The 23394-nt window shown below is 42.6% G+C and overlaps 1 protein-coding gene across 1 annotated transcript; it reads right to left on the bottom strand.

Annotated features, from left to right (window-relative positions):
• Positions 1-1168: 1168 nt before the first annotated feature.
• Positions 1169-22752, bottom strand: greb1 (growth regulating estrogen receptor binding 1). Its single transcript, XM_083994730.1, has 34 exons — positions 22689-22752; positions 16647-16805; positions 16261-16368; positions 15991-16167; positions 15654-15836; positions 14682-14783; positions 14277-14414; positions 12772-12924; positions 12485-12607; positions 11351-11536; positions 10884-11020; positions 10282-10558; positions 10072-10200; positions 9758-9970; positions 9414-9611; positions 8693-8876; positions 8376-8559; positions 8111-8247; positions 7633-7984; positions 7403-7518; positions 7103-7308; positions 6368-6989; positions 5976-6132; positions 5790-5892; positions 5432-5587; positions 5172-5308; positions 4920-5081; positions 4154-4358; positions 3831-3993; positions 3602-3720; positions 2857-3089; positions 2569-2769; positions 2308-2446; positions 1169-1609 (listed from the first exon to the last, which is right to left on the bottom strand). Exons 2-34 carry the CDS (start codon positions 16798-16800, stop codon positions 1446-1448), a joined length of 6018 nt encoding a protein of 2005 aa, XP_083850856.1. The 5' UTR covers positions 16801-16805; positions 22689-22752; the 3' UTR covers positions 1169-1445.
• Between the last annotated feature and the right edge of the window lie 642 nt (positions 22753-23394).

The following is a 23394-nucleotide window of genomic DNA, read 5'->3' as shown; positions in this document are numbered from 1 at the left end:
ATGAACGCTCAGCACTGCAGGGCACAGGCTCTACCAAGGAACAATATTATTTTTATACACTACAGACTCTTCCAACCTCCATGATCCCTTACTGTCACGTTTCTAAATGTGACTATCCACTCTATATTTGGTAGTCAAAATTAGATGAATATATGTGACGCTGGTGTAACTGGGAACAACAGCCACATGTTTATTACGTAAAATTAAAATTTGTGTCACACATAATCTTTTGAGTATTTTTATTTTTATATTTGGTGATTAAGATGATAATTATTAAGTACACAAGAAACATGCACCCAGGAAATGTAAAATTTCTGTACATTTATACAATTAAAAAACATACAAAACTGTACATTGCAAAACGCTGCCAGTACACAGTAGATTTCTAGCATATCTGCACAAGCACAAACCAAAACATCTTATGGAGCATTAAGCATAACAATGTTCTATATTCCAACACAGAAACTCCTCCACAATTATTTTCCTTGTGTACACTGAAAATAAGTACTATTTTTACATAATACAAATCTGACAAAATATGTCCAAAAATATTCCATATGTAAAACATACAAGCAAAGAAAAACCTCTACAAAAAAGCATCTTAAAAAATCTCTGTTGCCAGTAATTGGCTACCATTGCACACAAGTGATTGTGTCAAACGTTTAAAAAGCTTCTCTTGTTGTGTGAACTTACAAGGACGTTTTCAGAACAGCTACACCTGCAGACAGTATAAAATGATACAAAGGCAGTGTCTGGAGTTACTGAGGCTGAACAGTTTCCAAGGGTGAAAAAATGCACTGATATTGTTTCCACCTATGCTAAAATTCTTCAGCTTCCAATATAAGTCACCATAGTGTCTAAAAGCATAAAAGTTGTTTCCTTTTAGCTGGTATTCAACAGGTTTTTCTTATTTGTTGAACTTGTTTCTTTTAAAACATTATCATAAAAAGTGTTTTATGGAGTGTTCACATTTACAATTATTAACTACGTAAAAACAGCACCAATGTATTAACAGAATGTCATACGAGGTTTGCTGAAAAAATATCTAAACAGTCTTTTGGTTAATCAAAAAACAATCATCAACTGTTTCCTGCTGCTTCCTTGACAGTAGCACATATTTTCAGGTCAATTTTACTAGAGGTGTGCGACTATCTTGAAGCTTGGCTTGATGCAGCCTAAATCTGGATCTTACCTCCAAATCCTATTTGTGAGTGCAGTGAAAGGAAATGGTTTCCTAATGTCAATCTACTCATCACTTTCCACATTACTGGACTGTCATGCATAGTCCACTGTGTTTTGCATATCCTACGCTGTCCATTCAGACAATCTAAGTGAGTGAATACATTCAACAAAACACAATACAGTACAATTATTCTCTTTGGCAATTAAAGTGTTTTAAACCCTGATTGTGACTTTTTGTAGGCCACTGAACACACATGCTCCAGTCATATATGTTTTCCGGTCAAGAAGAAGAGTGGCCGATCCTCTTTGGCGTTGGCAGTCTGGAACTCGTCGCTGAGCCTGAACCTCCATTCCTCCTCGAGCTCCAGCCTGCCCACCGTCTGCCTCAACGAGCTACGATCTGCACTGATGACACACAGAGTCGCACCTACAGGGAGGCAGACAGGAGGTAGAGGGATAGAGACTTTAGCTATGATATGAAAATCAAATTGCCTTTAGGACTCAAGGTGCAATTTATGTATTTATTTTGGAAGACCATGTGCTTTTTAGAGACTTTCTGGGTACAAAGATCACAATTCTTGGGCATCAATAGCCTTCACTTTATTTGAATATTTGGGAGCAGAGTGTCCTATTTCTTTGTTTTTGCCATAATGCCCTAATAGACAAATGTCACTCTAATTACTTAAAGATGCCGACCTCTTGGTCTTGGTGATGTCTATTAATAATTATGCTACTGAGTCAAGACAAGTTTGGAAGTTTTTATTTATTTATTTGGGCTTTTTTATTTTTTTGACTGTTTAGGAGTCAGTAGAAATACAGGCAGGATACACTGTACGTATCTTTTTTTTAAAGTATATTTTTGGGGCTTTTTTATTGCCTTTAATTGATAGCACAGTCGAGAGAGGGACAGGAAATGGGGAGGCAGAGAGGGGGAATGACATGCAGGAAAGGGCTACCCGCCCCCGCGACACGGGCGGCTATACTGTACGTATCTTAGGAGAGAGGGGTGTGACATGGAACTCATGTCCCTGGCCAGAATTTAACCAACCACGTGGCAGCTATATGTTATGCATATTAACCCCTCAGCACATTTTTCTGCCATTTGCATTGCATCTGCCCTTGTACCTTTGAGGAAGCTGAACTTCTTGAGGAACCCGGGAGTCACAAAGGAGTCGGCGAAACAGAGAAGAAGGCCACTGAACAGCAGCCCTGTTGCATTGATGTTGACACAGTGAGGTCTGGAGCTCACAAAGCACAACGTCACCTGCAGGAGGAAGGGAGAGTTTTACTTTTAATACAAAAACCAAAGAGGCTGTGATTCTCTACTATGTTCAAACAAAGCTGTCTGTCTATTCACATGCTTGTGTATGTGTGTATGTTGTGTACCTCAGGTCCTAGGTTGAGATAACAGTCGACTGACAGCACAGGGTGTGTGTAGTTCTTGGTGCTGAGTGGAAACAGCTTCTGACTGGTGTGTTGGAGGTACTTTTCCAGGAGGAGCTGAGCTGGTGTAGCCAAGAAGAGATGTTTGCTGTCTGGGGCACAGACGTACTGCGAAGGCCCCACTGAGGTGGGAACATCTGTCATCTGGAGAGATTCAATTTCAAATTTCATTAATCTTTAACTTCATTAAAAAACACTTTAATGTGGATTTGTGTTTTCTTCAAAATCTACCTTGGTCTTGATAATAAAGGTCCTGTAACCTCCTATGGCAATCTGCTTCTTCATGACGCTGAAGCTGTTAAACCTGCAGACAAGCAGTCCGGCACTGTGCAGCCTCAGGGTGAAGTCCACGTCGTGACAGGTGAAGCGGTTTTGGTCGTACTGTATGTTCTGACTGCGGTCCACATTGAGGAGGAGGAAGTCATGAAGGTGACCTCTGGAGAACGGCTCCCTCTGTCTATTACCTGGTGAAACAAACACAAGCATAAAGATAAAACTGTTTACAAAGGACTACAAAGGAGTGTTTCATGTTTCTCACAGTGATGCATAAAGACGCTAAGAATTCCTGTTAAAATCACATTTTGAAATCAAGAGTGTGATTTAAAGAGATCAAACTGATTCTGTTTTACAGATAAGTCATTTCAAAGTTTCTACTCAAACTGTCCAGTCGTTCTTTGTCTACTGGTTCAATATTACTGGTTATCTGAGGCTGCACAGAGTCATATAGAGACATAGTTTAGAGCCAGACAAAATATTTTTTAAATAATCTGTAAAATCTTTAAATGTAACCAACCACCCAGAAGATGAAGACATAACAATCTGTATCTGAAGCATCTACACCGGGTACAATCTGCTCAAAGCCTTTGAAGGGAACCTTATGTCCATACATTACCATACTGTATGTACAGAATTCACAAAGATAACAATTCTGTAAATGTTCCTTGGATTTCTCATTTCTGACATTATGACCCCTGACCTGTAACTCCACGGCTGCTCCACTTCCTGATCCCACACAGCCCGTAGTGGGCCAGGTCCGGACAGGCCTCCATGTGCTGTAAGACCTCCTTCAGTGACACGGCACGCTCTGCTGGGCCACTAAAAATAACACGCAAAGAGTAGCTATTTTAGTAAGAACATCCAACATATTCCTACTGTCTGTTTTTGCATTGCATCATTATTAATAGAAAACCAGCGTCTGTATGTACTTGCGTGCGTCGAGGTCCACTGTGTTCCACATAACACAGGAGTCATCAGCCAGAATGATAAAGGGCCAAACGTCACCCGCCGGGCCTCCTCCCTCCAACTGACGACTGCGCTCCAGCTCCAAGTTGTGGTATGAAAGCTCTTTAATCAGAAAGTGAGCAGCACCTGTAACAAAACCGTGATGTGTTATTAACGTGGTGGGCTAAGAGATCAGCAGTATGTAAGGAAAATATCAGGATCTTAGTGAAATTACTTTTCATGGTTGTGTAAAAGTGAAATTCATTGAGGAATTCCTACATATAAATCTCTAGTAGCAGTAACAAACCTATCCCAGCTCCATTGAAGACAGTGGGCAGCACCAGCATGATGTGGTTGGGCCAGTACTTTTTATAGACGGCCATCTCGTACTCTTTAACCACCAGGATGTGTAGATGTGAGGCTCCATCCATAGCGTGGTACAGGTTGAAAAGACCGTGCTCATGACGGCCAGTGGTTGGAGTAAAGATTGGACTCTTGATGCAGTCTGGGCTCTGGATAAGTGGAAAAAATAATCAACATGATGCATAATGCATACTTGCAACACAATCTTGAGCAGTGAAGGAAACTGAAACCCAATCAGTGCCATGACAGCAGTTGGCTAAATCTCTCCAAATCAGCTCAGACAGGACTCTCATGTACATATTATTTATTTAAATGTTTTATTAAAAAATAGATAGGTACCACTGAGCCACAGATATCCACTTTTACCAAGACTATAGTGTGGCCTCTAGCACCACCTTGTGGAAAAAGCAGGATGTTGCAGTGCTTCACAATACAAATCAGTCTTAAGGCGATTATGAAAATGGCTAATATGATTTGCTTGGGATGACAAAACTACAATAAAACATGACAATTTCAGCAGCGAAGAGGAAGAGACCATTCAAGATTTGATTGCAATTTCTGTCTTCAGTGGTAATGTTGGTAACTTTACTGTGGGGGCTTTAAGAGCCTGACCCTCATAACCTCATTTATATCATCACTACCAGCTGTGGTGATGAAAAAAGCTCACAGTTAAGATTCAGTGGTTCCAGTTTCACTGATGAAGGACTTACCCAGTCAGAAGTGAGAGGCAGCCGCATGCTCTCCAACTGGCCGCCTGGTTGGCTGAAGCTAAAGTAGTGCTCTTTAGACTTTGGGATGATGAAGTACAGCTGGATCTCCTCCCCAAGCAGCAGATGGGTGAATGTGAAGGCGTGCAGCGTTGACTCATACATCTAAATTATGATTAGAGATGTCACATTTACATTTTAAAAGCACTTTGACGATCATTTGTCAGACTCAGCGTTTGTTGGTGTTACACTGACCTGGTATCTTGGGTTGAAGCCCAAGTACTGATGGCACTGTTCACAGTGATGATAGGTGTTGTAAGCTGCATATTTAGAAAGCTTGATCCTGGATGTCCGCCTACGTAGGTACACATCCTCCTGACGCAAAGGGTTTCCTTGTGAAACAGCAGAGGAAATGACAGATAAGGGCTTTAGCACAATATTAAGGTCATATTCAAGGAGAAACATTCAGAGAAGATGAATATGCAACAGTAGTGTGGTTTTCTGGCTGTTCTTACCGTCAGCACTGGGTCTGTATCCTGGGCAATACACAGCACTGATGTCATCATATTTGGGGTCATGGATGGTGTAGTCAAAGGGCATCGTCCTCATTATGTCTGGGTTGGGCCATGGTGCATTAGGTGGATGGTACTGCAAACCCTCTGCCTGGGCACCTAAATATAAAAGACTTGCATTAGAATGAGCTATTCTAGACACTCCTGAGATAGATAAATAAGATCATGCAATTTTGAAGTAGAAAAAGTGGTTAGGGAAACTGTAGAAAACAGAAAATGAATTAAAGTAATGTGTAAAGTTTGGCCTCTTTTTATTAAATAATGTAGGTGAGAAGAATGATGGTCACTGCTATATACTGACTGTAGTTGATGTCTTCTTCATCATAGATGTCCACCTCCATCAGCCTTATCAGCATCCGAGACAGAATACCCAGGAAGTGCAGGTATGCTCCTGTTTTACCCACCTGACCATGGAAACGTGAAACAAGTTTAACACAGTCTAACATTAGTTGGACTAAAAAAGAAACAACGATGGGAAATACTGTACCTGTGGAGGTCCACTGAGCAGCAGCCTGCGAGGGTGAAAGTTGTCACTTCTTCCTTCAGTGCGATTGCTGCTGTCCATGTGGTGGGGCCGAGGGACCGTCCACTGACGATAATACAGTGACTGTTCTGTACATGTCATCATCTTACTCAGCAAAGGCCTGCACATAAATGACACTGCACTTAATTGCATTTCTCTTAACGTGATTTTTACAGTGAAATATGACATGCTTTACTTAACAGAGTGAACTGTCACTGAAAGTCTGCAGGTTTGATTCTTCTGATAACCCTAAAGCCTAAATGTCTTGTTTCTAAACATTCCTAACCACTAAGCAACTCATATTTGTCACTCTATCCCGCAGTGATTTAAAATGCTTATTGATCTACCAGTTTTACCTGAAGCTGCTTGCCCATGCGACAGACATGTGTGGTAAGAATGAGGTACATCGTGGAAGCCCGCTGCTGTCACTGGCTGTGATGATGTCATATAGGGCCCGAGGGAGGAGCACAGAAGGCGGGCGGCTCACGCCCCGCGCCCAGGAGCAGCTCAGGTGAGGAGAGGACGCTCGCGGTGACAAGGAGGCAGAGGAAGTGGATTTAGAGTGTACATGACGAGGCTGGGTGGGTGGAAGTGGCTGAGTTTGAGGATTGGGTGTTTGCATCTGGGAGAGGGACTGGTGCTGGGGAAGCATTTGAGTGTATGGTTGGGAATTAGTTTGAGATGACTGATTTTGACTCGGAGGTTGGGATTGTGGCTGCAGCTGGGAGATTGGTTGAGCCTGGGAATAGGTTTGAGCTTGAGGTTGGGTTTGGTGTTGCGGTGCAGACTGAGGATACGGAAATGACTGCGTTGAGGTCTGCGACTGACATTGAGTCTGTGACTGTGGGGGAGACTGCAGGGTGTCCGCGGCCCCTCTCTGGACTTTTGGAGAGGTGGTGCTTTGAGCAGAGAAGTGATCTGCAGCGCCACCATCTGGGCAAGACTGGAGCTGCTGACTGGATGACAGAGGGGAGTCTCCTGCACAACAACAACAACAACAACAACAAAAATCAGTCAACAAATCAGATGAAAACCTCCAGAATTCACTTGTTAAACCTGTAAGAACCTCCAAAACATTTCATGTTAATCACCGTTCTCCTGTCCCTCCTCCTCCTCATTGTCAGTGCTGCTGAGTTTTTCAGCATCACTCTCCAGTAGGTCGCTTCCTGGGCCGGGGTTGTGGGGGGGTCTCGACTCTGCCCTCACTAGATAAGCAGCTAGCCCAAGCTCTTGTTCGAGTGTGGTCCGCTGAAGGTAAGAGCAGCTTATCACCCGCAGGTCGCAGTACTTCAGTGACCTGTAATACACATGACATTCTTCACAATCTATTTTTTTTCTGTTAACACATGAAAACACGCAATCATTGCTTGAAGTTAGCTCAGTGTGCGTACCTGGGCAGTGACTCTCCCAGGGGCTCGGTTCCTGACAGGATCAGGATGCATGGAAGGGCCTCCAGCTCCAGGTAAGTACAAGGAACCCAGTCAGAATCCTGGATCTTTAGCCACGTCTGCATACACACAAACACAAGCATGCATTTTATACAGCCAGTTAGTGTGATGTCATTTCACAACGTTATCTATCAGTTGAAACATTTTCATGATATCACAAACTTCTCATCCACCTTGATCTGATCAGTGAAGATCTGTCCAATATTCAGAGCTTGGTTGGGATTTCCAAGTATGATTTCAAAACTCTCCTCCAGACCTAGCTGCCTCCGCACTCTGGAAAGCCTGCGATGGGCCCACGCCGCCAGAGCCAAAGAGGGGATGCGCAGCAGGACCATGTGACCGTGGTGGGCGGGGCACTGCTGGGCAGCAGTGAGCAGGGATTGCACAATCTCCAGGGTCTCCACAGAGGTGTGTTTGTGGAGATTGTGAGAGCTGCCGATTCTGCCGGATGCAGCCATCAGAGCTACGCAGTAGTGCTGGATAAGGACTGTCGTTCGGATCACAGCACTGTGCAGCTTAGGGAACCTGAGAGAGAGAGGTAGAGGTTTTAAGGGCTTCCTGAAGATTTTTTTGTACATACCTGCAAGTAATTGAAACTTGTTTGTGAAATGGAGGTGTTTTCTTGGATTACAGATGTGTGATGTGAGCTACCTTTCTTCCAGGGCAGATGCCATGCTTTCAAAGGAGGAGTCATAACGCATCAAAGGCAGACTGCTCCCTGACCGAGTCGACTCTAAAAGCTCTGACACGCCAAAGTACCGCGTCCTCTCATGATACAGGTCCACATCCTACAGAAATACAGAGATATTAAGTCAAATACGAACACTCCTTTAATCATCTGAGCCAATCTCCAGATATGTGCTGTTGCTATATAGATCTAAAAGCAGAGCGTGTGTCAGGCAGAGTTGAATCTTACATTACTGAATGCAGACGGCCAGTGGATCTCGTTGTAGGGGCTGATGCGGGTGTACTGTGTTTGAAGAGCGAAGGGGAAGGAGGTGACGTGGAGAATTAGGATGTTTGGAGCATCTCTGACCTGTCGGGAGTTCAACAGCTGGTCTACCAGACCCACACCACTGTCTGAGCTGCTGTAGGATGCACTGAAAAATAGAAAGAGACACATACACAAAGACCGAGAAACCTCTTTAATTGCTTTGCTGATGCTCCTGTGCTGGAACAAAAAAAAAAGGGAACTCTGATCACACAGATCTTTCTTTTTACTTTATAACAAACCTGCTGATGTCCCAGTGGGCGTGGTCATGGACCAGGATGTAAAGGGTGTAGGAGTTGGTGTGAGCTTCTTGAATGAGGCTGTCAATTCGTGCCTGAGCGCTCTGGTCCATCTTGACCACATAATGCTCAGCGTCCCGTTGAGATGCACACTCCTGGTCCAAACTCCCAAGCTCCTGAAGGACACCTGAGATACACAGACAAAGAGAGAGGGCAACGGGTCCACATTAGACCACATCATGTTCTAGGCATACACATATATTGTCTTAAAGAGGCACTATGCAAGTCTGGTTGCTTTTCTGCTGTTTTGCTAACCCTCCTCTCGGCCATGTGCATTTGTTTACAACAAAGCTGGCGAGAAATCAATCAACAGAGTGGTAGATAATGTTATTTGTCATATACGAAGTTACGATGTGTATATTTGTGTAGTTTAATCTGTCATAAACAAGAGATTACAGGTTACGAGCTGCGTTTGTGTCGCGCCGCGTAGACACGAGAGCTGGGACACTGGGGCAGCGGCGCTGATCTTGCAAGGTTGTTTTTCAGCCAAGAGACGCAATAACTGACACGCACGACGTGGAAGGCAGAGAGCCTCCATTGTCACTCATAAGAAGGTAAGTCATTCATAAAACCATCACAATTACTCCAAAGATGTTTAATTAAGGTAAAAATGTAGCATAGTTAAGCTAAATAGTTCAGCAGCTGACAAACAAAAGAGACTTACCGGAGCTCCAGAGGTGAAGCACAGTTTGTTGAAATGTGACTTCAGAGGGTGGGACCAGGATGAGGAAGCTGACCCTGTCGAAGGAGCCGAGGTCCAGGTTCTGTGTGCTGGAGTCGGCTATCGCACAAACATGGGACAGCAGCTTTCTAGCTACGGCCAGTTGGATGGGCCGAACCTCACGCCACTCCACAGAGTATTCTGCACACACACATTGAATTATATTTGATCAATTTTTTTGTAAACATCCTGGCTGCCATGGTCTAAACTGAAGAGAAACTATGAAACTGTATTAGACCTACTATATATGACAGTACAGTATACACTTGAACCTGTTTGTGTCTTACCTGAACAGGTGTCTTTGGGACTTGAAGCTCTGTCTTTAGCACTGGGTGAGTCTTTCGAACACCGTGTGACTGAGTCTTTTGCACTGTTTGTGTCTTTTGGACTGTGTGTGTTTTTGAGACTTTTGTCTTCAGTTGACTCTTGACTGCTGGAGAGAGGAGACGGCTCGTTGCTGTCCACAGTGGCTCTATCCAGGAGGGAATCCATATCACCATCTGAGGAACAGAAAGCCACACAACACGTTTGAGAATTATCACTGCAACACACTGAATACGGTACTGCTCTGAATTACTAAAATGTGACCACTCCTTTGCACCTTGTCCGAGTGAATTGCAGAAGTGGATGAGATCCTGGGCAACACCAGTGGAGAGCTGGTGGTTGATTTCTTTCAGGCCTTCATTAGGAGAATACATACTCTCTGCCAAGGCACGGCACTGATGTTTGCCTGTAACACATGTACAGAATTAAAATCTGCTGTTCTCCTATTCAAAACATTCCTACATGTGTATAAAAAAAACAGGCCCACCTGTGACGACCACACAGGACTGTGTTTCTTGTCCCGGTGCAGTGACCAAAATGACCACATAGTTGGTGTTTTCAAGCCGCCCTTCAATTAACTTGCTGAATGTTTGCTGGAGACCTTGAGCCAAAGATCTGATCTGCTCTCCTAACACGACCACGCCCTCTCCACAGGACGACGCAGCCAGCTGGGCCAGCCAGGGGAGCTGGCTGGGGGTCAGTGGTTGTTGGCTTTGAGGAGGTAGACAGAGGTACTGGGGGAGCCCAGGCAGGGTGGACGGGGTCTGGAGACATCGTGAGAGAAGCAATTTGTTAAATGATTTAATCGTATTCAGTCTTATTTATTTGTTTGATTTGCTTGAGGGAGAGGACATCAGTGATTACGGAAATGAATGCTTCACTGTGATAGTAAGTTTTATTTGAAGCAAATCTAAGTAATGCTTCGTGTGATGCTATGAGGTAGGAATTAGGGTTATGAAAGTAATCACACATAAATCTGAATTTAAGGTCCTATTAACACAAGGCTTATGAATATGTGAATCCATTATCTTGTTTTCTTTTTTCTCTATATATAAAGCAATAAGACATATCTCAAATGCCCTGTCTCACCTCTATGCCATAGGGTCTCCCTTGGGTGGCTTGTGTTTGAGGCTGCTGGTACTGCCTAATCTCACTGAGGTGAGACTCTCTCCATGACCTCATGAATATCTGCTCCAAGTCCTCAATCAGGGGCACTTGGTCAGGGCCTTGGGATAATAGGTTGGAGAAATAGAAATAGTTACATATGGCACTTTAAATTAAAAATCAAATCAGTTTCAGTGATAATAAGAAAGTCAAATATGAAGTCAAGGCTTTAAGACAATGGTTTCTAAAAATCAATGTGTCCATGAAGAAATTCATATAATGATCACATTATTAATTCATTCACTGATTTTCTAACTGCTTGCCTCCTAGGGGCCATTAGGAGACACAGCAATGACATGGTGAAGAATTGATGACTGCCTTCTTTCAGCAGTCCTACTAGACTAACCGTGTATGATTACAGCCTTTATTCTGGAGGAAGGTTTTAAACTGACCTAGCTGAACAAGGTAGTAAACGGTGAGAAGAATCTGCATCTCGGTGGACAATGGCTGAATGGGTGATGGTCCGTAGTGCTGGTAAACCCTGGGGAGGGTCTGGGAGCTCAGGTAACAACTCTGCAGCAGAGAACTCACGAGCACTTCACTGACATTGCCTGTCAGCTGAGGGAGTGGGCCATGACCTGTGACAATGAGAGGTTGACAGATAAAGCAAATGAACATATGGCCACAGTTGAGGAAAACATTGGCTGTGTGGGTGTTTGTAGCTCAGGTGGTAGATTTGATTAGAGGGCAATTCATTCAGGCAAGCCCCTCCCCCTCATTCTTGTATTTTAATGAGGGCAAGATGCTAAACTAAAATTGTTCTCAATGTCTGTGCATGGGTAAAAACTGTAGCTCCTTTGGACCAAAATGTCTTGCCAGATCATTGCAAAGTAATAAATGGATGGAGGAGCTTGATGGTTGGACAGAAAATTTAGCTTGATGAAATTAATCAAAGTGATGTGTCAGTCCATGTTTGACTGTCTTTGTTTCAATCACAACAAGTCTTAACCTGCAACAAACTGGGGAATGTGATGAAAGGGATAAAGAGCAGTCAGCTTGGAGGAACCGACAGCAAATGGGTGATGTGAGGAATAGTAAAAGAAAACAGAAAGGAGAGAGGGATGAACGTACATACACTAAATAAAGGAGGCGGTTAAGGTCCAGAGGATCGAGAGGGAAGGTGGATGACTTGACAGGTGACACAAAGGGGTGAAAAGGGTGGAGGGGAGGGCACGAGGGGAGGGCAGAGGGGCTGAGAAACAGCCTTGAGCGTTGGCTGACCTCTAACCTGTTAGGCGAGGCAAGCTAAAATGGCGATCTGTCAGGTGGTTACTGAAAACCTCACCTGTTCACCTGCCTGGGAAAGTCCAGCACTGACAGCTTGGTGGATATTGATGACTACCCACCAGCTAGTCAATAATGAATCCGACTGATTTGTAGTGAAAATAACTGTGTACAGGTTTAGTCTACAGCTGCATGTTCTGTCCAGTGGGTGTGGCAGTGTGATCCTTTGTGAGTGTCTGACAGAATAGTAGAAAATGTGCTTTTTTAAAATACTAAATCACTAATATAATTTGTCCTCTAACCTTTGAAGATGACAGGCTGCAGTCTACAGGTGTGTAGCAGATCATCAGGCACTGTTACAGGCAGCTCTGGTTGAGAGAGGAGGGTTGAGGACCCCTGTGGTGAACTCAGCGGGGCAGCAGTCTCTGGATATGGTAGGTAAGGGAGCACAGAAAAAAAACATTAACATATAAATACACAAAAACATTAAATAAATCAAATCAAAATGACACTAAAAATATAATTCACTAATTTGTTTCTTCTTTTATCATTTACCTCCATATACACTGTACATATCTTCAGTTTTTACCTGATCTGGCTGCATTTGTTACAGCAGAGGGTATGGGTAATGTTGTTAAGGTAGATGAAGATGGTGGCGTCTTCACGGTGCTCTCTGGCAGACTGTTGGCAGATGACTCAGGTGACCAGCCCTTGTGTCTCTTTTTAGGGGGTCCAGCATTGGCTGTGAATTAGTAAAAACAAGATTACACAATGCGTTACCTTGCATCATGTTGTACATTATAATTTTAACTATCAAGATGTCAATAATATTATTACATAAACATTTTATTCCAGATTTTCACAGTGACAGGCAGCATCACTGTCACAGCAGTTTCATTTCTATTAAACTTTTCAGTGTCACATTTATAAAACTAAAGAATCATTTTCCTTTTAGCAGAGGAATAATGCAAATCAACAAAACATACAGTACATGATGTTTTAGGATGTACTAGAATTGATACAGTGACGGAAAATGGCTCCATTTTAGTCATACATTAACCTGTCTCTTCCTCTTCCTCTCAACTGTCTGTTGAAATGCAATAGTGGCAAGACACATAAAAGGTCCACTTGTTAAGAGGGCCATGAAAAAAACACAACATTGACAGGAAGGAAGCTTTTCATTCAGTGAGAAAGCAGGAAAAAAAAGACAGAGCACATTTTACAACCCTGGTTTATAGAGGTGACAGACTGAGGGAGAGGGAGGGAGAAAGACAGAAAGACAGACAGAGGAGAAAAGAAGGAGGGAGACGTTTAGTGCCCCAAGTGTTGGCAAATGAAAGAAGGGAAAACAAAGGACAACCCCCATCACACAATGCAGCTGGCTGGCTCCTGTATAGCACGGGTGTTACAACACACACACATAGACACAAGCATTTGCATCTTGGACAGCCTAATCTTAACCTAACCTCAATTTACACCTTAACTCTAAAGTTAAACTGTCGAGGCAGATAAGACCCCAGGAGTGAGCAGCATGTGTGTCCATGTCATCCTTTCCAAAAGTTTATCCTCTTGGTTCCAAAAATATAGCACAAGTGATGCATTTTAACATTTAAATAAAATATTTCAACATAATAGCATGGGTGTAGCTTGAAAAAGGTCCCAAACACACACACTGCTGGTGATTGGAGCTTCTCCTTTCAGAGGTGTGAAGACCAGGGAAGGGGCTTAATGACAAGAAACATACTGTATACATTAGAATAATCTGATAACCTTAAAAAACCTTGTTGAGATGCAGCTAGTTGGTAGGGTTTCAGATTTTAAAACTGTTAATTATTCCATTACAAGTTAAAATGGAAGAACTTTTCATGTGATATTTGAATTTGTATTCAGATTTATGATAATAAATAAATAGATAGATTTGGTTTGTGCATTAAAAGTACAAGTGAGAAATATCTTTTACCTGAAAAATATTGCTGCTGAAAAAAGTGTAACTAAATTGACATGCCTGAAAAAAACTTCTCAGATAAACTGCTATGTTATGTATACATATCCTTCTTGATGATTAATGGATTATAGATCCTGAGAGCACAATACCTGTAACTGAGGGTCTCCCAGGCCCCGATTGATTTGAAGGCGGCTGGGTGACGGAGGGAACAGCATGGTTACCATTTGTCAGTGAGTGGGGAACGTCAGCTATTTGTGGTACACCACTTGGATCCACATGTGATCCAACTGTTTGCAGAGAGAAAAACACAGCATAAATAACATTAAATACTGTGGTTTTCCATTAAACAATATAGATATAACTGTGATAGTTACTTTGGTATTGCTTGTCAACACTCAACTGTATTTATTTTGCTGCTGGTTAACTTGATGCTAAAATCTGACACAATCAAATTATTTTTTTTTCTTTGCATGACAACAAAAGTAACACCTTTTCTCTTTTATTGGGTTTGATATTCAAGTGTGTCATCATCATTGATGTGTATTTTCTGTTACCTGTGTAGCTGCCAGCTGTGTGTGATGCCAGGCTTGATGGCTGCTCATCAGATATCACATGACCCTCTGAGAGGCTGGACCCCAACTGTCTTATCCTGCCATCTGACACAAACACAAAAACTAGTATTTTGATATGCAACTATGTGTTTGTAGCATTGTGCCTGTGCCCTGGAGTTATGACATGAGCTGAAGCAAAAGGAGCAGCAGAGAAACACAGGGAACTGAACGGCTGGTATGGATGGAATTCAATTCCATGTGATCAATAGATGATTAAAGAAAAAACTTGTTTCACTCTAGATTCTTCCTTCCCAAGAAACAAGAGTACATGATTAATTAACTAAAAACAAAAGACACTCAGAGTGGATACATTGTCTACAGGATTTCACTCAGACCTGTCCTCTCCTTACAACCTACTTTAATGTGATAGGCTGCCTTCAGGCTGTGGTCTGGTCTGTACACACCCTGTGTGCTCAGCTTTCACGTCCTTCAGGCTAAACCACCTGGTCAGACCTGTACACTACGTGTCCAGATCGCTGCAGCTCAGATTCTTTTGCTCTTTCAGGAGAGTACAAGACCTACATTTAACACTGTGAACTAATGAACACCCAAACGCTGACATCTCACTCAAACTCATTATTTATTCTGTCCCTCTCTTGTACATTTAAATTATACTCCTATTCTTATACTTCTTATTATGTTTTCTTCTACTGTTATAATGGTGCAGTGTTGATGCTGATGCAACAACATAAACATTTAAACCCAATGTATAATTTGCGTTTTGTAAGCTTAGCTCTTGCTACACAGTCACCATTAAGTCTTTGCAAGAGCTTCAGTCATCATTTCGTTTACAGAACAAGAGGTTACAATACACGTGATTATGCTACTGATTTGTCTTATAGTATTTGTGCTGAAATCAAAACAAACCAAATTTAAAATCAACTGCCAACTACAAAATATGTATTCATCTCTTACCATGTCCCCTCCAGCAGATGGGGGCTCCTTTGACCAGCACGCCCTGGTTGTTTCGGTACAGATGGTACTTCAAGTGCTTCTGCTTCTTGGGCTGGGTGCTGAGCTTCAGATTGATGTGGTTGGAGAACTCTGTGAAGTAACGAAACCCTTTCTCTCCACAGCCCATACAGTTCCCTGAGAAGCCTGGAGGAAGCAGATGTACAGACATGTTACTAACTGGATGATGTCTCAGGTACATTGAAGTGCAACAAGGGTGTTATGACATTTCGAGGTGTCCTTAATTTTTCCTGCAATAGCAATAAAACTGTCATGCGTGCTGTTAGGTCTCCTGTCTCACCCAGCAGTGCGTTGCGACCCCGTTCATCTGGCAGGAAGCGGCGGTCCACAGCACACACCAGCAGCGTCTCAGGGAGGGAGGGGGACTTTATCCCAACCAACATGAACCCAGGGGGCACATCCAGGGGATCTGATGCCAGTGAGGGAAGACGCAGATCTCTGCCTGCCTGACAAAAGCCTGTGGGCAGGAAAAACACTTTTTTTCTAAACTTCTGACTTGATTTGCCTCAACATACGTAACCCTGCTATAAGCATATGTATTTGTACAAACCATCTGTGGTGCAGCAGCCCTCAGGTGGGGGCTTCATCTGGTATGGTATTGGGGGGCTGTTGGACTCCGAGCCATCTTCATCATCCTCATCATCATTCTCTGTTCGGCCTGTTGAGGACGAACACAAAATACATGCGATGTTAAGAATGACCAACACAGACTGATTTAACAGAATGTAAAAAGGTGCTGCAAGAATCGTATTCCTATTATTGATGGAAATATCAACACAGTGTGCATCTTAACAGGGGATGCAAGCTGATTTCGTTTTTTTATTATACTGCTACTGTAGGTCATTATAAAGCCATTTGAGGCGATAGATGCCAGGATTCAAATGGGAGATAATTTCAGGAAATGATTTCAGAGGACTCACTTTCCATGCAACCTACCATCATGTGCCAGCGGCTGCTCTGTCTCGAGGTAGAGCTGTGAGAAAACAGGCCGGGGAACAACGGTGTTCGACCTCAGAGATGCCTCAATGGAATTATGGAGAACCTCCTCAAAGCGCGTGGTCCGCAGCTGGCCCGCATAAGAGTTCCCCATTGGTCCTGCATGGTTCAGAAGACATACGCACGCTGATGGGACTTCACTTTTGTTCACATTAACCATTTACTAAACTAAAGTGTTTTAATAATTTAACTTTTACCGCACTTAAAGTCGTGCTCTGTTGCTTTCAGACACTGGAAGTCCTTCCTTTATGCTTTATGGTTTATTATCAAAGCATGATGTGTGTTAGGGAAGAAGACAAACATAATCTATCCCTGTGATATCCAGAGTACAGAGAAAGGTGCAAAAGAAAAGAAAGAACTGTCACAGAAAAGAGAGGATTATATAAAAGATGTTATGAAAGAGACACTGGAGGTCTGTTGGTTAAATTTGTTGAGCAGCTGCTGACTGATTTAGTATTTGTTTCAAGTCAAAACAACAAATACAGTCATGCACTCTCAAACTAAGCCACATCATAAATATGAGCAGGCAAAAAACCCTGAAATCACAGTTACACTATCTATTCACACACAGAGAAGCACACACAGGCCCACACACACATAAACAGTGGTTACTAGTGGATGGCATCTGTCCAGACAGCATGCCATAAAATCAGCTTTTCTGACAGAGTCAGGGCACCCTGACCTAGACTCCACTCCCTCTCTCTGTTTTTCTACTTTCCCTCTCTGTCTGTCTAGTTTTCTCCTTGGTTCGCTTCTCTTCTCCGCTCTGAAAGATGAGATTCCTTACAGGGCAACAAAACCAAAACATTTCATCTATGTTTATAAGACACTGGATCAGTTATTTAAAATCATATCATAGTTCTAGTATATTCAAGAATAACTGAAATGTGATAACATGTCGATTTCTGAATAGTGAATTCAAATGATTGATGTATAATTTGTCTTTTTTTCATGCAAGACACTTATACACCACTACTACACTTGTACACAACTTTAGTAAAGTATGTGGAGAAATGCATCTCATTGCTTCCATTTGTGAATTCAAAATTACACTCACTGCTTGTATGAAAGTAAAACAGTGAATGAATTTGTAATAAATACTAACCAGAGTTTGTGTCTGAACCAAAGCTGTATTGTTAGGAAAACAAATTGGGTCAGTGAGGAAGAAAATAACAAGGTTGGATTGTAAACGACTTAATCCCCCTTTTCTAAACCTTTGACTGTCCATATGCTGGTTACTACACACATACACACACAAGAGGCTACACATGACTGGCTGATGAGCCTGGTCGCATGAGACTCATTGTGGAGTCAGAAATCTGCAGGTCAGGATAATGAAAAGACTAGCCTGTCAGATTACAGACTTAAAGCTGTCTGTTTCATGCGCTGGCCTGTTGACAGAAAGGTCCTGGAAAATATTCTCCACAGGACTGCATGCTGCTCGCCGAAAAATATCACTAATAATTTGACCTGACCTGCGCTGAAGAGAAATAAATTTAATCAATGTTTTCCACATGCATTAAATTATAAGTCAGACATTACATTGCTAAAAAGCAAATATATTCATATTTCTTAAATAAATTATTCTGTCATTATTCTGCAAGAAACATCTTAATAGAGCTGGGGGGAGGCTGAGGGAATATGAGCCCCTAAAGTAAGAAGTAAGAAATAAAGTTGTTAGAAGTGAACCAAAAAACACATACAGACACAGAAGCACCCCTCAGATGGGCTCATCACTGACCAGTGACCCAAAGCAAATGCTCTCATTCATAGTTTGCTCAACAGACATTGAGTCGATAGCCAGCCAGTCAACTGGCCAAATGCTCAGACAGGCCCTCAAGACATCCACACATCCATCCACAAAACAAAAAATACATTCAGATCACATTTGTTTAAAAAAAAAAAAAGTGCTACCAGCATCGGCAACATCTTTGTTAACATCTCTGTTAATACAATTCTCTCTCTCTCTCTCTCTCTCTCTCTCTCTCTCTCACAAACCACACGCACACAAACACCTTGCCAGCCACCTTTTCCCTCACATGCTTTCATATGTAAAAAGGCAGTGCAGACTCTTAATGCTTTGCACCACTCTGCAGGGAGACAGAGGGTGAAAGACAAAAAGCCCTGTCATAACACAGCCAGCACTCAGAGGAAGTAATCACACCTTCTACCAAAGAGCAGACTGATCTTTATTTTACAACCAGAGAAAAGGGAGACAGGGAGGGAAACAGAGAAGAGATGAAAGCAGAGCGGTATATTCCACCTTTTATTGAATCCTGGCCAAAACCTCAACTTCTGACCAACTGTTAATCAAACTTTTGTTGCATGATTAGTAAACCTAAAAAATAAAACAATTTGTTCATTTGTCTTTGTTCTAAGATGATACCTCATTTTTATTCTAATTTGGTACATTATTGTGTAACATCAAAGAGAATATTTTCTGTGCTGAATAAGGGAACAGCTGATGCAGGTATGTGTAAGTGTGTAAAATATAATGTCCTCCAATGTGTTTTTAAATCTAAGGAAGCAGATGAAGGATCCTCCTGCTGTGATTTCCTTGACTCACAATGCTCCTCTCCATCTTTACTGTAATCTTTAGTTGTTAACATATTGTTTTTTATTGTACATTTTTACTCCTAACAAAACGTAAGAGACCATCAAGGCAAACAGGGAGCAGAGATGACAGAAATAAGTCCTAAGTGAAACTTTTAAGGAAGCTTTATTGATCTTTTCTCCTCCCATCACCCCCTCCTTCCTCTCTCCCTGACGTGGACGTGGTAGATCCTTTCATCTCCCTCCTCCTCTTCTTCTCTTTCTGTCTTTCACCCCAGGGAGAGAGACACTATTGTGGTGTTTTATGACCTCTTGGATCCCCCCTCTCACCACCCTCAAACACACAACCTCGCACATTCAAACCAGTAGTTGGGATGTCTTTGAGCTCTGACACCCCATTCATTGATTATGTCACCAAACTTTAGTAAAAAAAAATAAAATAAAAAAAAATACAGTATTTTTTTTTTTTTCCCAGGGCGCTGCTGATTCACTTTTAAATTAATGTAGTTGATCTACAAAAACTATCACTGTTAACCTATCATGAATATCCTGTCTATAAATCAGTGGACATGGTCAGGTAAAATGATTTACTGGCATCATGGGGCTCCAGACTTCCCCTAAATGGTTGCATTTTGCCCCTAAAATTTGAGACAGTGCAAGTAAATTTTTCATCATGTGTATGTGCAGCCAGTAAATATGCCATTGGCTATAAGCAAACAATCGGTGCATAATTTCTCCCTGGTAACCCTAGTATACCAGAGGCAAATCCTGATTTGGAGGATCATGAGGATCATCATCAAAGTATTCATCACTAACACAGTGAAAATGAGAGGAAATGTGAATATTTGCTTTGCAAGTCAAATTACATGTACGGTGTGCACCCCTAAATTTTATGCTTGTGCTCCTACATTTTTTAAGTTAGGGGCCCATCTGCTCCTCCTGGTAGAAAGAAAATTAGCCTGGATGCTGCAAACATATCATGTGTAGAGGAAAGGGAGACACAATACTGGTTAATATGCCCACACACTTCCCACCATCTTGCATCCTGTCCTGTCCAGCTCCTTGCTAATATATGCAAACGCACATATAAGCTCTCTGCTTTGAGGGCATGGATGTATTAGTTTGTGGGATGTCTCATGACCACAAGGTCAAAGGTGAGCACAGATAACAATGTTTAAGTAAGACTTTGATGTGGCCTATACTATGACACACACACATACACACAAGCATATGCAGATGCATACGCATGTGCTCCCACACACACGCGCTCTCCCATGGGCTGTGGCTCAGTGCACACAAAGGGCTTGTCTTGGGGGGTGAAAGGTCGTCCTGGGAGAGGTCAGATAAGAACCCCAGGCTCTTTCTCTGTTGGCCGGGCTCACATACCAGTTGTACACACCACAAACAAATGCAGCATCCCTGCTATTCTTTCTCTCTGCTGAGCCTGACAAGTCGGACTGCAGTCTCCAACCTCCAGTCTGACACCTCCAGCAGCGGATCGTATTACACACACACACACACACACACACACACACACACACACACACACACACACACACACACACACACACACACACACACACACACACACACACACACAGATGTGAGTGCATTGCCAACAATGTGTATGCAAAACATCTAATATCAGTAACTGTTGTTGAGTGGACATGTAAATTTTGGTCGCATGGGTCTTTGCACATGCATGTGCAGGAGAGAGAGAGAGAGAGAGAGAGAGAGAGAGAGAGAGAGAGAGAGAGAGAGAGAGAGAGAGAGAGAGAGAGGGAGAGAGAGAGAGATAAGGCAGAGGAATGTGGAGCAGTGTCAGCTGGTCAGTGCAGCATCTCTTTCAGTCCTGAACAGTAGAGGTTAAAGAGAAAAACCTCCAGCTTTGCAGATGCTGTGGGAGCGCTGACCCACAGCCACACACACATGCAAAGGGCTGTCAGATGCACGCACACACACACACACACACACGCACACACGCACACACACACGCGCGCACCCCTCAGATGGGCTCATCACTGACCAGTGACCCACAGCAAATGCTCCCATTCACAGTTTGCTCAACAGACACTGGGTCGATAGCCAACCAGTCAACTGGCCAACTGCTCAGGCCCTCAAGACAGTCACACAGCTATACATCCACACATCCATCCACACACACACTCAGCTAATCTGACTGTGGAGTGTGAGTGTGAATGTTGTTGTCCAACTACTCATAAATGCACAATGTTTCATCTTCAACACACCAAAATATAATCTTGCTATCCTCACCGTGTCAGTGTGCCCATGCAGTCTGTTATAACAACTGCAGTACAGTTTGACAGTACAGACAAACATGCATGTCTTCTGCAGGACACTGACTGTGTTTGTTTGCAAAAACAAACAGTTGGAAGGCACAACAAACCTCCAGCTCCCTCAATATTGCTCGGCTGCTCAGCCTGGTTTCTGTGCTATCTCCCTCCACGTCCTTGAGCAATTTTTTCTCCCCCCGGTCTGTCTATCTTGCAAGACTCCTGGGGAACATGTGTTGTCTACAGCCATCCACATCTGGATGAAACAGCACTTTAGCAGTTTCTTTTTTTTTTTATTATTATTATTTAACAACTCTTTCTTGCAGCAGGGCTTCACATGGAAATACAATGGCTTGCACAAACAATAAATGTGCACAAGCAAACTGCAGAAACTCTATTTCCCTCTGCAAGTTTTGGACCCAAAACACACACAAAAGACATAGCTATTACATTATGAAACAACACAAGACTTGTTGTAAAAATGTATCATTAAACATCAGTCACTAATTTACTGGACACCAATTTATCTGCTGAAAAAAATGTTATTTCTGGAACAGACTCTGGTTTATTATGCAGTGCCAAGTTATTTCTGGCAACATCAGTTTACAAAAAAAAAAGAAAAGAAAAAAAGATGACACTGCAAGACTTTTCTTTCAACGTTTTATGTGGCATCCAATTTTGTATTATAAATAAATATCTACTCAGTTATCTGAAGTAAGATGGTGAGTTCATGCTTATCAGATTTTATGTGACAAAAGGAGGTAGGCTACGATGTGAGATGGAGAAATTATCTTTTGTTTCTGGAAAATTCAGCCTCGCATGTGACCCGGTGACAACAAGTTCACAAGGGACTGAGAAAATGTAAAACCACGCGGAGAAGGAAAAAGGGATTACATAAAAGTTGTTTACACGATCCACAAACTTCACATAACAACAGGTTTTGCAACAGTTCAGTTACTCCAGAGCCAGTTACAAAAGCCACAGCTCCTCCCGTCTTTATTTCCTAACTGCATCAGCAACAACTGCGCTGAAGGTCAGTTTTTCATCCTCATGAGGACACGCAGGGTGATGAGCTCTAACCTGCACCGAACACCGTGCCACCAGAAACTCCGGAACAAACACTAGAGAGACTTACCTCTTTTATCCAGAGGGACGAGCCCGATCACTAGTCTTCATATAAAAACCTGCGAGTTGATCCGATGCGCTGTTACCATGTCTTCGGCACGAGACCTACGGAGGGACTGCGTGTCGCGCGTGTCAACATCTCTGATTCTCTCTGAGGAAAAGTCCCTCCCCCTCTTCCTCCACCCTAATGGTACGGTCCGAGGGACGGTCGACCCCTTCTTTACCATTTACTGCCTGTTCACTTCTCTGCTCAAAGTAGGCCTACATCATACACCATTCCATCTTTGTAGAATATTAGCCTATGTCAAAACAAATAGGAGACACAACCAAAAAGAGTAAAAATGCATCATCACCTCTTAAGACACAGGAAAACTGCCAATCATTGCCTTAACTAACAGTCAGATGGAGTCAATGGGATGTAGTTTGTTTAATGACACCTCTCCTTCTTCCTTCCTCCTGGGTCTGAGAGGATGGACTGAAGGATGGATCTGGTTACTGAGATTCAGAGGAGTAGAGCTGCAGGTTTAGATGATAAATCCACAGAGAATTGCTCAGCAAAATAAATAAATAAATAAATAAATCAACTAAAATCAATTAACTATTATAGCTAATTTTCAAGGAAAATGCTGCTGTAGTCCTAGCTTCTGCTGTCTGAATTTTTCTCGGTTGTAAAAGCCTTTGACACATTAAACTAAACTGAATATTGTGAAAGTTGG

Source organism: Trachurus trachurus, assembly GCF_905171665.1.
Source record: "Trachurus trachurus genome assembly, chromosome: 3".
NCBI classification, from domain to species: domain Eukaryota; kingdom Metazoa; phylum Chordata; class Actinopteri; order Carangiformes; family Carangidae; genus Trachurus; species Trachurus trachurus.
The sequence above is the reverse complement of the archived record's forward strand: the minus strand, read 5'-3'. Positions and strand labels throughout refer to the sequence as shown.